This window comes from Mercenaria mercenaria, chromosome 19 (genome assembly GCF_021730395.1).
Source record: "Mercenaria mercenaria strain notata chromosome 19, MADL_Memer_1, whole genome shotgun sequence".
In the NCBI taxonomy this organism is placed as follows: domain Eukaryota; kingdom Metazoa; phylum Mollusca; class Bivalvia; order Venerida; family Veneridae; genus Mercenaria; species Mercenaria mercenaria.
The window spans coordinates 42,662,107-42,676,213 of NC_069379.1; the positions used below are offsets into that span (position 1 = coordinate 42,662,107).

General features: G+C 35.1%; 1 protein-coding gene across 1 annotated transcript in view; it reads right to left on the reverse strand.

Annotated features, from left to right (window-relative positions):
* The window catches only part of LOC123542281 (talin-1-like), a 162,709-nt gene that overhangs the window by 29,835 nt on the left and 118,767 nt on the right, over nt 1-14,107 (reverse strand). The window contains exons 46-50 of the mRNA XM_053531326.1: nt 10,117-10,233; nt 8,492-8,512; nt 1,455-1,640; nt 1,052-1,156; nt 85-190 (exon numbers count right to left, since the gene is read on the reverse strand). Of these exons, the coding sequence (XP_053387301.1) occupies nt 85-190; nt 1,052-1,156; nt 1,455-1,640; nt 8,492-8,512; nt 10,117-10,233 (535 nt within the window). The remainder of the gene's footprint in view (nt 1-84; nt 191-1,051; nt 1,157-1,454; nt 1,641-8,491; nt 8,513-10,116; nt 10,234-14,107) is intronic.

Here is a 14,107-nt window from a genome sequence, read left to right on the forward strand (position 1 = left end):
TTACAAAGAACACATCATCCACGAAATTGTCCTGTAAAAAGTAAAAAACATAAAAGAAAGACTTGATCACGTTTGAAAACTTACCTTTAATAGCTTCCGCTGCATGGACTATTTCAGAAACAGCTGTAGCTACCTGCCGAGATAACACGGTCAACTGTTGTCTCGCTTCCACTGACGGTTTCTGTAAAACCTGTAAAATACGTCCTTTATATGTTCAAATTTCTGTTCAAATAACGTCAGGGGAACATGCATGGCTACATTTCTGTAGGCCTGTATCATGAAAACATAAAACAGTTTTCAGTAAAACCAGTATCACAGAGACAGCAATATGTCTACAAGACTAATAATTTATATCACAGTAAAAACATACCTACAGAATACTGCGAAATCAACAAAATTAAATACAAATGAACAAGGAAAATTACCAAATTCATTTCATGTTCATAAGTTGAAATACTGTGAAATCATTTAATTTCGCGGGCACGAAACTTCGTGGTTTTGGTCAAAACAGCAATTTCGTGGGGATACAAATTCGTGGATTTCAACTTTTGAACATAAAATGAATGGGAATTTTACTTGTTCGTTGAGATTAAATTTCATGGATTAACTCAACCACGAAAATTAGTCCCCCATGAATATTAATGATTTCACGGCAGACATATTCATAGTCCCACAAAAAAGCAGTCTTGGTCATAAACGTAAAATTACATGCCAACAAAATAATTCCACAGTACATTTAGTATGTTCTTTTTTAAAGATTTTTTTTATTATTTTTGTTGGGTTTAACATCACACTGACACAAATATTGGTCATTTGGTGAGTTTCAAGTTTTTCATGGTGCAGGAGGACCCTAGGTGCCCCTCCGGGCATTATTTCATCACATGCAGGCGAACAAGTAAAACCACCAACTTACCGTTAGCTAGCCGGGTAGATGTTTAATAAGGAAAACCTAATGACTATTAAAAATATGACTGTAATTTACGTTAAACCTGTAGAATAAATAAGCAAGCTAGATTTACGTCAAACAACGCACGGTATAATCAAATCTTACCACATTAACTTGTTCCAGAAGTTGCTTGTAAGCTCCGGCACACGTGCTACCAGCAAGGATTGTTTTACTTCTTATATCGTGAGTTTCTGCTGATGCTGCAGCGGCCTGGAAGAAAAAGAACACATGTTACAATGACTAAAAACACCATAAGGAAATTATATTAAGGAAACATGCTTACATGTCACAATCTTTGAAAAAATGCTGAATTCAACAACTTTCACTGCTAAAATTATCTGACCACGTATAGGTAGAACTTTTTTTTTTCTGTAACGAAATTTAGTTGTTCTGTGTAAAGCAGCTTTAATGACACAGCTTATAAGGTTAGACATAAACGAATGCTTAGCTTTTAGGTACAAAATTTGAACCAGTCTCAGTTACAGCTTTCTTGGACTACAGTACTCACCTTGGAGACACCAAGCAGGTCAAACACAGCTTTACGTCCCATGTTGGCAACCACGATAACTTCCTCTTGACGACCACTGTTGCCCGCGGCAACGGCCTTGGCAGTTGCCTGGGTGATTGGTTTAGTGTATCTGATGAGATCTTCAGCCGATGCTTTCTTGTCAGTTCCTGGATTGCCTTCATATGCCTACAAAATAACATTTTATCTTTAAAACACTACTTTCAAACAGAATTGTATAATCACATATTTTAGTAAGGTTTAAAGTTTGCTATATTTAAAATTTGTATTGGTTTGAAAAGCAAAATATTCGCAATACTTTCCAGACATGTGAAACAGGTAGGGATAACAATATATATAACAACTCTTTTGTGAGTATCCATTTTTCCCAAATACACTCAGTGAATATAGCAAAAATAAACCTCTTGCAAAATAAAATGATTTTGAAGCATTCAAACCACTAAAAACATGAAGCATTACAAACAATATTAACATTACTAGAACAAACAATACTGTGAAATCCTTAATATTCGTGGGGGACTAATTATCATGGATTTTGTAGTCGAGTGAATCCACGAAATTTAATCCCAATGAACAAATAAAATTCCCATTCATTTTATGTTCAAATATTGAATTCAATGATTTTATAACCCCACGAAATTGCTGTTTTCACCAAAACCACGAAATTGCCGTTTTCACCAAAACCACGAAATTAAATGATTTTACAGTGTATCTAATTTTCAAGACATGTAAGCATAAACGTGGCCTAAGAAACAATAGAGAAACACAAAGTATTTTGACTGTAACATAACAATTTACATATCATTAAGTTGTTTCAAAAACATATATTCAACATAACAACAAGCATGCAGTTATTAAAAACACCCTGAAGCACAAATTGAGCTTCAAAAAGGAAAATTGCATTAATTTATGAGAAAACCTGAAATAATTTCATGAAAAAGTCAGGACAAAGATTATATGTCTAAAAAGTGGATACACTAAAGATAGATAAATGTACATTATATATATATTTATTCCTACATATATATAATAGTCATGAGTAAATATAAGAATTAATTATTCCGTTACACTCTAATTCTATAGAGTAAAGCTATCAAAACAGTTTCTTTCGAACGGATAAACCAAAATTTTGTATATAGATTATATTTCCATATTAAATTCATTAAGCAAGTTGAATAAAATGCGAGGATATGACGAGCATTTTCTCAATTTCATTCAACAAGTTTAAACGATTCAGTGTGGACAGACACAAACGTAACATTCTTTTTATCATATCAAAATTTCTTCCTTTCTTTACCTATTATAGACCAAGTAAATTTGACTGTTTCTATGCATGTTACACTTCAATATTGAGCCTTTACTCCATCGAATTTCTATGCCAGACTTGATTTAAGTTCTTTTATAATTTTATAAATATATACTTTGAAATAAGTCATTATTCTTATCTAGGCAACTATATAGTCTGGTATTTGTTATGGGCAGTTATTCCAAAATAATTCATCTATTTATTTCGTTCGGCTTAACTTCGCACTGACACTATTATAGGTCATATGCCAACTTTCCAGCTTTGATAGTGGAGGAAGACCCTAGGTACCCCTCCGTGCATTATTTCATCACAAGTGGGCACTTGGGTAGAACCACCGACCTTCCGTAAGCCAGCTGGACGGCTTCCTCACACGAAGCATTCCATGCCCCTAGCAAGGCTCGAACCCAAATCAGTGAGAGGCAAGTGATTTGAAGTCAGCGACCTTAACCGCTAGGCCATGGAGGCCCCTATATGCCAAAATAAAATACTATTTAAAACCAGAAAACAACCTTTAATCTACCAAATTAGATATTGAATAGAATTTATCTATTTAGTGATGAAAAGCTGGTAAGAAAGCCAGAAAAATCTACTTCTAATCTATCATTATTAGTATTAGTATTTAATTTTCATTATAGATCTAATATTTTACAGATAAAAAGCATTTAACTGCTATCTAGACTAAATGTTACATGTTATTTTTCATTTTTTTTTTTTTTTTGGTCATTTATCTCATTGATTTTACAGTAAGCTAACCCAAGAGAAATGTTTTTCTTTGTAAAAAAGTAAAGAAATATAATTATTTAAATCATTACTAAACATTTCTAGGATATTATAGTAACTGTAGGCAAGGTTTCTGTAAATATTCAAAGTAATCAGCAAGCATGCGGAGAAAATGACAAACTCCTGAAGAAAATAAAACGTAAAATGAATTGACCCTCTAACATCCCTAAACTTTAGCAATGGACTTGTCTATCTTACTGATGGCACCTTCTATTTGCTGAGTTTTAGGGATGAAAGAGTCAACTATTCTTTACCCTGCAAAACAAAAAAGCTGTCCCAAAAACATGATTATGCCAAGAAAAACTTCAAACATATTATAATTGCAAATCATTCAAAAAACAAACAAACCCCACATATCTATATTGTATAATGTAAGATAAAAGCCAGTTTCTGGAAGGATCTGGTAAAAAAAGAAAAACAAGAGGGCCAAGATGGCCCTAGGTCGCTCACCTAAGAAACACACCATAACAGTGTAAAACATGTCTGACCTAGTGATTTCATGGAAACAAAAATTAATATTCTGACCAATTTTCATTAAGATTGGACCAAAAAATTGGTCTCTTGCGATAAAACAAGCATTTTCTTAGATATGACCTAGTTTTTGACCCTAGATGACCAAATGTTCAAACTCGACCTAGATTTTATCAAGGCAATCATTCTGACCAAAATTCATGAAGATCAATTGAAAAATACAGCCTCTATCACATACACAAGTTTTTTCTTTGATTTGACCAAGTGACCTAGTTTTTGACCTCAGATGACCCATATTCAAATTCGACCTAGATTTCATTAAGGCAATCATCCTGACCAAATTTCATAAAAATCAATTGAAAAAAACAGTCTCTATCGCATACACAAGATTTTTCTTTAATTTGATCTAGTGACCTAGTTTTTGACCTCAGATAACCCATATTCAAACTCGACCTAGATTTCATCAAGGCAATCACTCTGACCAAATTTCATGAAGATCAATTGAAAACTACATCCTCTATTGCATACACAATGTTTTTCTTCGATTTGACCTAGTGACCTAGTTTTTGATCCCAGATGACCCATTTTCGAACTCGGCCTAGATTTTATCAAGGTAATCATTCTGGCTAAATATCATGAAGATCAGTTGAAAAATACAGCCTCTATTGCATACACAAGGTTTTTCCTTGATTTGACCTAGTGACCTAGTTTTTGACCCGAGATGACCCATTTTCAAACTCGGCCTAGATTTCATCAAGGATATCATTCTGACCAAAATTCATGAAGATCAATTGAAAAATACCGCCTCTATCGCATACACAAGGTTTTTCTTTGATTTGACCTAGTGACCTAGTTTTTGAACCGAGATGACCCATTTTCGAACTCGGCCTAGATTTCATCAAGGTAATCATTCTGACCAAAATTCATGAAGATCAATTGAAAAATACCGCCTCTATCGCATACACAAGGTTTTTCTTTGATTTGACCTAGTGACCTAGTTTTTGAACCGAGATGACCCATTTTCGAACTCGGCCTAGATTTCATCAAGATTATCATTCTGACCAATATTCATGAAGATCAATTGAAAAATACCGCCTCTATCGCATACACAAGGTTTTTCTTTGATTTGACCTAGTGACCTAGTTTCTGACCCGGATGACCCATTTTCGAACTCGGCCTAGATTTCATCAAGGTTATCATTCTGACCAATATTCATGAAGATCAATTGAAAAATACAGCCTCTATCGCATACACAAGGTTTTTCTTTGATTTGACCTAGTGACCTAGTTTTTGACCCGAGATGACCCATTTTCGAACTCGGCCTAGATTTCATCAAGGTTATCATTCTGACCAAAATTCATGAAGATTAATTGAAAAATACAGCCTCTATCGCATACACAAGCTAAATGTTGACAGACGACAGACGACAGACGACAGACAGACAGACGACGGACGCCGGACATTGAGTGATCAGAAAAACTCACCTGAGCATTGCTCAGGTGAGCTAAAAACAAGAGGGCCATGATGGCCCTATATCGCTCACCTGTTATCATTGCACTTGAGGACAAGAAGGTCCTCAGAAAAAATATCTAAGTCCAAAGGACAGGAACAACAAAGGAAAGAAATTTAACCAAAAAGAAAAAAAAAATTCTTACAAGGTACAGATATGTCAAAATACACCTAAAAATTGGAAGTACCATCCATGTTGTACCACAGAAAAGTGGTCTCGGTTTTTCCCTACGGCCAATAATAAAAAAAGTTACTAAAAATAAGCTATTTATATTAACGTAAAAGGGAAGTAATTAAAAAGAAAATTATTGTAAGTGAACAAAAGAAGGATCTGCCAAATAAATCTGTTGACAGAAATGAAATTTCAGATCAGTATCTTCATTAGTTACGGAGATATACCCATTTTAATTTGAAATAAAGGGAGGTAATTTGACATAAAATCAGTCCATAGTTATCTACCCTGATTGACTCAGTCCAACTAATGATAATAATGAAATTTCAAATAAGTCCTATAAGTACTTACTGATATAAATCCATTTTGACTACAATCAGGGGAGGTAATCAGATATAAAATAACTCTGGAACCTACGATTGGATCTGATTTGTCATGGAATCCAAGATTTATTGTTGTTGAAGATATTTTGGAAGTTTGTATCAAATAAAACCATAAATGAAGTCTCTATATGGCTGCAAAAGCCAAAATAGCCAATTTTGGACCTTCAAGGGGCCATAACTCTGGAACCCATGATGGAATCTGGCCAGTTCAAGAAAGGAACCAAGATCTTGTGGTGATACAAGTTGTGTGCAAGTTTGGTTAAAATCAAATCATAAATGAAGTTGCTATTGTGCAGACAAGGTCAAAATAGCTAATTTTGGCCCTTTCAGGGGCCATAACTCTGGAACCCATTATGGGATCTGGCCAGTTCAACAAAGGAACTGAGATCTTATGGCAACACAGGTTTTGTGCAAGTTTGATTAAATTCAAATCATAACTGAAGCTGCTATTGTGCAGACAAGGTCAAAATAGCTAATTCTGGCCCTTTCAGGGGCCATAACTCTGGAACCCATAATGGAATCTAGCCAGTTCAAGAAAGGAATCAAGATCTTATAGTGATACAAGTTGTGTGCAAGTTTGGTTAAAATCAAATCATAAATGAAGCTGCTATTGTGCAGACAAGGTCAAAATAGCTAATTCTGGCCCTTTCAGGGGCCATAACTCTGGAACCCATAATGGGATCTGGCCAGTTCAAGAAAGGAACCAAGATCTTATGGTGATACAAGTTGTGTGCCAGTTTGGTAAAAATCAAATCATAAATAAAGCTGCTATTGCGCAGACAAGGTCAAAATAGCTGATTTTGGCCCTTTCAGGGGCCATAACTCTGGAACCCATAATGGGACCTGGCCAGTTCAAGAAAGGAACCGAGATCTTATGGTGATACAAGTTGTGTGCAAGTTTGGTTAAAATAAAATCATAAATGAAACCACTATCGTGCAGACAAGAAATTGTTGACGGACGGACGGACGCACGGACGGACGGACGCACGGACACACGACGGACGACGGACGAAGGGTGATCACAAAAGCTCACCTTGTCACTATGTGACAGGTGAGCTAAAAAAGCATTGGTTTATGGAATCATTCATCCCAGTGCAATTCCTTTTCAGTGTATTCTCCACTCCATCTCTACCCACCCCACCCCCCACCCCCACCCATCAGAAAGCTTTTTTTTTTTTTATTTTAATGGGTTTAACGTCACACAGAAACAATTATAGGTCATATGGGGACTTTCCAGCTAGACTCAGGTGCCCCTCAGTGAGTTATTTCATCATGACCATGCACCTGGGTAGAACCACTGACCTTCTGTAAGCCAGTTGGATGGCTTCCTCTTATGAAGAATTCAAAGCCCCGAGTGAGGTTCGAACCCACATCGATGAGGGGCAAGTGATTTGAAGTCTGTGACCATAACCACTCGGCCACGGAGGACCCACCCATCAGAAAGTGGGTCCATCAAAAGAAATATACCCAGAAACAACAACAAACTTTTTCTTGTAAGCAGGCCCCAATTTCATGAAAAAACTTAAGTAATTACTTAGTTAAGTCTGTTATTTTAAAATTGTGCCATTGCTTAAGCTATTGTTATTTAATGTTATTTTTTTCTATACCAATGTATTTATAGCTAAGTTAAACTATGGTTAGTAGTATTTGTCTGCAGTATTTATTTCAGTCACACAAATATGATATTTCTATTTAAGCACGATATAACGAACTTAAGTATTTGCTTAAGTATATTTTTTATTTTTATACTTCATTTTCTGTAAAATTCAGAATTGCTGTGCTTTGATCTATGAAATATTCATATACTGGTCTGATATAGATGAAAAAGTCAACATTGAAGACACATAAAGGGCAAAAACAAGCATTTGAAATAACAGACTTAGCTAAGCAATTACTTAAGTTTTTTCATGAAATTGGGGCCAGATCTATCTTGCTCCAAAAACAGGATTTTTTTTTTTTTTCTTTTTTTTTTTTTTTTAAATACTGAACCTTATGTCACCCTGTGTTGGGACAGGCACCTAGGTTTAACTACCAATCTTTAGTAAGCCAGACGGATGGCTTCCTCATATGAAATAATAATCCTACATCCCAAAGCAATTTTGTCAAACCCACAGAGGAAATGGGCAAGTGTTTTGAAATCAGTGACCTCAACCACTCTGCCACTGAGGCCCTCATATCTTAGCAGATATCACCGTTTTGTTTAAAATTGTGGAAACCTATTCTTATCCTAGTTAACTTTTCCCTCCCATTTACACCTGTAGGAAATGAATGATACCATCAACAGCAATGATGAGAATCTTGCGATATGAGATAATAAAATATCGAAGATATAAAAGATCAAAGAAAGGAAGGAATTAGAGAAAAAGTTACACAAATAGAATACACGTCAACAACAAACCTGCGCTGTGCTTTCATACGTCTGAAAGTTAGCACAATTAATTCAGATATTGAGAAAGAAATTACGTTTCAACATTCCATAGACTATCATACACAAGACGTAAAAAGACATCAAATCCAGTGTCAGAATCAGCCATTGGTAGCCTGCATGTTGTCATGCTAAATTTCATATGTTCAAAGAGTTTTTCAAAAGTCCTGTTTTTTTAACATATTTACTGAATTTTCAAATTCCTGTTTTTAGCATCTTTGCAGAGCATTACAATACCACAGATTATGTAAATCTGCATCATAACGAAAATATATTTGTATATCTATTTCATAAACCTACTTTAAATCATTAAAAGGAAATGAACACTTTTATGTGGATTAAAGTACCAAAGATTCTCTAGTGATTATGTAATCTTCAACAAAGGCATATAGTAAAATCATACAGCAGGCTTCCAAGAACGGACTACGACTGGAAAAAGTCATAAACTTTAGAAGAATTTTAACATTTTGCCCATTCAGGAAAAGATAACTCATGTCAACTTGTTAACCAGAAAAGAAGTTTGCACATTCATAGCAGTTATCTCCCTTAGCAAAGAAGGAAGGAATTTTTTTTAAAAAAGATTTTGTTAAAGAATAAAGAACACATTGTACGATGCAGCATTCTGAGACCATAACAGACATTAAAGAGGAGAAATTATCATTCAATAATATACTGAGCACAACAGATTGAAATAGTTACAGAACTTGATTTAATTTTAGCATAAAATCCCTGTTAACTATTTTTTGTTACCCAGCCATACTGTCATTACAGTATGCTGTGATTTGTTTCTACATTTGAGCCAAGCCATGAAAAAAAACAACATAGTGCATTTGCGACCAGCATGGATCCAGACCAGTCTGGTCAGGATCCATGCTAATCGCTTTCAAACCCTACTGCAATTAGAGAAATCATTAGCAAACAGCATGGATCCTGACAAGACTGAGCACATGCGCAGGCTTGTCTGGATCCATGCTGGTCGCAAATGCACTATGTTGGTTTTCTCATGGCGCGGCTCATTTGTATCTGTTAAAAAATATCTCATATTTCAGCATGTTCTGGAGAATTTCTGATGTTTCTTATAAATTTGTTTTTTGTTTCTCCATTTCATAGAAAGAACTTTCTATATGCCAAAAAGAATGAAGAGATTTCAACAGAAAATATCACTTTATGTTCTAAATATATTCAGTGAAACACTTATATTTTTGATATTTTAGCATGTTGGGAAGAAGTTTTCATATTTCTTATCAATTTGTTTTTTTTTTTGTTTCTCCATTTCATAGAAGAATTTTCTTTGCCAAAATGAATGAAGATTCTTCTACAGCAAACATTACTTTTTGTTCTAAATATATAAAGCCAAAACATAGCTCACTCGATCATATGGCTGGCGTACCCTAGCCCACTTGATCAACTATTTTAGTCTCTCAAAAGTATTCTTTATATTTATCTATTTTTCAATCTGTTTCTGCAACTGTCCGAACTGAAGAATCGAACACCTAGATTTTTTTATCGGAAACGGAGACAGAAAAGATTCATTAAGTCTGACAACAGAATATGCACCAATATCCAAGTTTACTGTATAAACAAAATCAAAAAGTTACCTTGATCTCTTGTCCAATGGCTTCAATGGTGGACTCGAGGGCTCGTGTCCCTCGTGTGGCCTCGTCTTCAACAGACTTCACCGTCTTCAGTAAAGATGTGACGTTTGTTACCATTACCTGTCCAATAACAAAACAGAGTTTAATATTTATCTGTACCGTAAATTCTCAAGCATAAGTCAACACAGTCATAAGTCGGGACATACATTTACTTTTTTTTTCCAACTGTAAGTCGCTTCTGCCACAAGTCAGGATTTAGTAATTTCAATTCTTCCATTATTTTATGCAACAGTCTTAATTCAGAACTAAATTATTACTCCAAAGTGTTTTTTTCTCTTCAAATATTATATACCAAATGTTTACAGTAAAACACTCAATGCAAAAAGCCTTAACAGTTTAAAAAGCCAAAACAGAATCTAATAGGCTTATTATGTACATGCTTTTGTATAATCAAGTTTTAACTGAACAATTCTCACCTATTTATCGACACTGCTTCCTCTGGACATTAAGTTAATTGTTATATGTACAACGACTTATCAAACAATTAACAAGAGGGCCATGAAGGCCCTGTATCGCTCACCTGACCTATTGACCTAAAGATCATCAAGATCAACATTCTGACCAAGTTTCATTAAGATATGGTCATAAATGTAGCCTCTAAAGTGTTAACTAGCTTTTCCTTTTATTTGACCCGGTGACCTAGTTTTTGCCCCCACATGACCCAGATTTAAACTTGACCTAAAGATCATCAAGATTAACATTCTGATTAAGTTTCATGAAGATACAGTCATAAATCTGGCCTCTAGAGTCTTAACAAGCTTTTCCTTTGATTTGACCTAGTGACCTTGTTTTTTAACACACCTGACCCAGATTTAAACTTGACCTATAGACCATCAAGGTTAACATTCTGACCAAGTTTCATTAAGATATGGTCATAAATGTGGCCTCTAAAGTGTTAACTAGCTATTCCTTTTATTTGACCCCCGTGACCTAGTTTTTGACCCGACATGACCCAGATTCGAACTTGACCTAAAGACCATCAAGTTTAACATTCTGACTAAGTTTCATGAAGATATAGTCATAAATGTGGCCTCTAGAGTGTTAACAAGCTTTTCCTTTGATATGACCTAGTGACCTAGTTTTTGACTCCATCTGACCCTGATTTAAACTTGACCTAAAGATCATCAAGATTAACATTCTGACCAAGTTTCATTAAGATATGGTCATAAATGTGGCCTCTACAGTGTTAATCAGCTTTTCCTTTGATTTGACCTGGTGACCTAGTTTTTGACCCGACATGACCCAGATTCAAAATTGCCCTAAAGATCATCAAGTTTAACATTCTGACTAAGTTTCATGAAGATATAGTCATAAATATGGCCTCTAGAGTGTTAACAAGCTTTTCCTTTGATATGACCTAGTGACCTAGTTTTTGACCCCACCTACCCCAGATTTGAACTTGAGCTATAGATCATCAAGATTAACATTTGACTAAGTTTCATTAAGGTACGGTCATAAATGTGGCCTCTACAGTGTAAACTAGCTTTTCATTTGATTTGGCTTGGTGACCTAGTTTTTTATCCTACATGACCCAGATTCAAACTGGACCTTAAGATCATCAATATTAACAATCTGACCAAGTTTCATGAAGATACAGTCATAAATGCGGCTTCTACAGTGTTAACAAGCTTTTCCTTTGATTTGACCTGGTGACCTAGTTTATAAACCCAGATAACCAAATATCGAACTCGTCCAAGATTTTATTAAGGGTAACATTCTGACCAAGTTTCATTAAGATTGGGCCAAAAATGTGACCTCTAGAGTGTTAACAAGCTTTTTCTTTGATTTGACCTGGTGACCTAGTTTTTGACCCCAGATGACCCAATATCGAACTCGTCCAAGATTTTATTGAGGGTAACATCCTGACCAAGTTTCATTAAGATTGGGCCAAAATTGTGACCTCTAGAGTGTTAACAAGCTTTTCCTTTGATTTGACCTGATGACCTAGTTTTTGACCCCAGATGACCCAATATCGAACTCGTCCAAGATTTTATTGAGGGTAACATTCTTACCAAGTTTCATTAAGATTGGGCCAAAAATGTGACCTCTAGAGTGTTAACAAGCTTTTCCTTTGATTTGACCTGATGACCTAGTTTTTGATCCCAGATGACCCAATATCGAACTCGTCCAAGATTTTATTGAGGGTAACATTCTGACCAAGTTTCATTAAGATTGGGTCAAAAATGTGACCTCTAGAGTGTTAACAGTCAAATTGTTGACGACGGACGGACGGACGGACGGACGGACGGACGACGGACGACGACGGACGCCGGACACAGGGTGATCACTAAAGCTCACCTTTGAGCACTTCGTGCTCAGGTGAGCTAAAAACCCATGCACCAACCACATTATCTAATGGGATATATTCTGACAACTCTTTTAAGCACAAACAGGTCAAATGAAAAAATTCTGGAACAGCTCCTGTATAAAACTGACTGGCCATCCCCTCAATTAATCCCTATTATGCCTTTAAAGTGCACTGAAACTTGCTTCACTTATTGTACTTCTATTAATAGAGCTGGTGTACTTCTATAAATAGCGCTGGTGTACTGCTATAAATAGCACCCATATCAAAGCAAGGGAGATAACACAGCACATCTAAAGGGGAGAAAACTCTGATCATATATGCTGCAGCAACACTAAAAGCTTACAGCACATACTGTTACAGGCATTAAAAAATACACACTCTGTCCTGTAAAAAACTTATTTGTTAAAATGCTTGCAAATATCTTAAAATCTGAACATTTTTAGACCCACATAAATATTTCACTCAAAAGGGCAGTTTTTTTTCTTGTTTAACCCTCATAGGGCATATTTTTTAACTACATTAAAATTAATATATTAATATTTTCTTAACTTCAATCAACCTTGAGACATCTTTGTATGTTATGTATTTACACAACATTATACAACATTCTTGTGTAGTTGTTAACTGCATAGTTTAAAGCTGGGGGAAAAGATACAATTTGCAAACATTCTAGATAACTGAAAAATTATGGTGTGACATTTCAAAATTTTAGTATGAAACTTGGTTGAACAATCACTTTTACATACAGAGCACAACGACATTGTAATAAAACACTGGAAAAGCACAAGACTTATCATTTTGAACATAGGAAAAGAATAAAACTGTTACTACAAATCTGTCATAACTTGTTCCTTATACATAATTAGTCATGACAGTTTTCCGTTCTGCCCTCAAATTGTTATTTTTTAATACTTTTTAACAAAGTTTTCAGGAATTCGAACTACACTGTAATCTTTTCAAAAGTTAATACAAACACTACTACTTACAAAATGATATATGTCAGGGTCAAGCTTCTGATTTATATATACCGTGTTTACTCATCTATAAGATGGTCCTTTTATAAGGCTGGTTCCTTTCATAACCTTGAAATCTGAAGTATTTTGCAGATTCTCATAAATACTTTATGTCAGTGACATTGACTTACTTATAAGACAGGCCAACACGTTAGGTCTGATTTTTTAGGAGAAAAACCTTGTCTTTTACCTTAGGTCAATGACACTGACTCACTTATAAGACGGGGCATCACTTTATGTCAGATTTTTAAGGATAAAAACCTTGTCTTATAGGTGAGAATATACAGTAACCACAACACTGAAACTTGCAATAACCAGACAAACAAATTATTATGTGTTCATCAACAAATTCTTCCCAAACTTCAAGAGATTCTTTAATTTGCTTCCCAAAACCCCCTCAAAAAGGTATTTTTATCAAAAAGGAACCACAGCATGTATATAATTTGTAAGATCTATGATATTTTTTTCGTATGTTCAAAATGATTTTCAGGCAAACAAGCTGTTCATAAAGGAAGCTCGCTGCACGCTAACATTTAACATCAAGTGCATGAACCATTCTAAACTAATTTCAGCCATAAAAAAATCTGGGACATCATTCTATGTAGAAGCATGG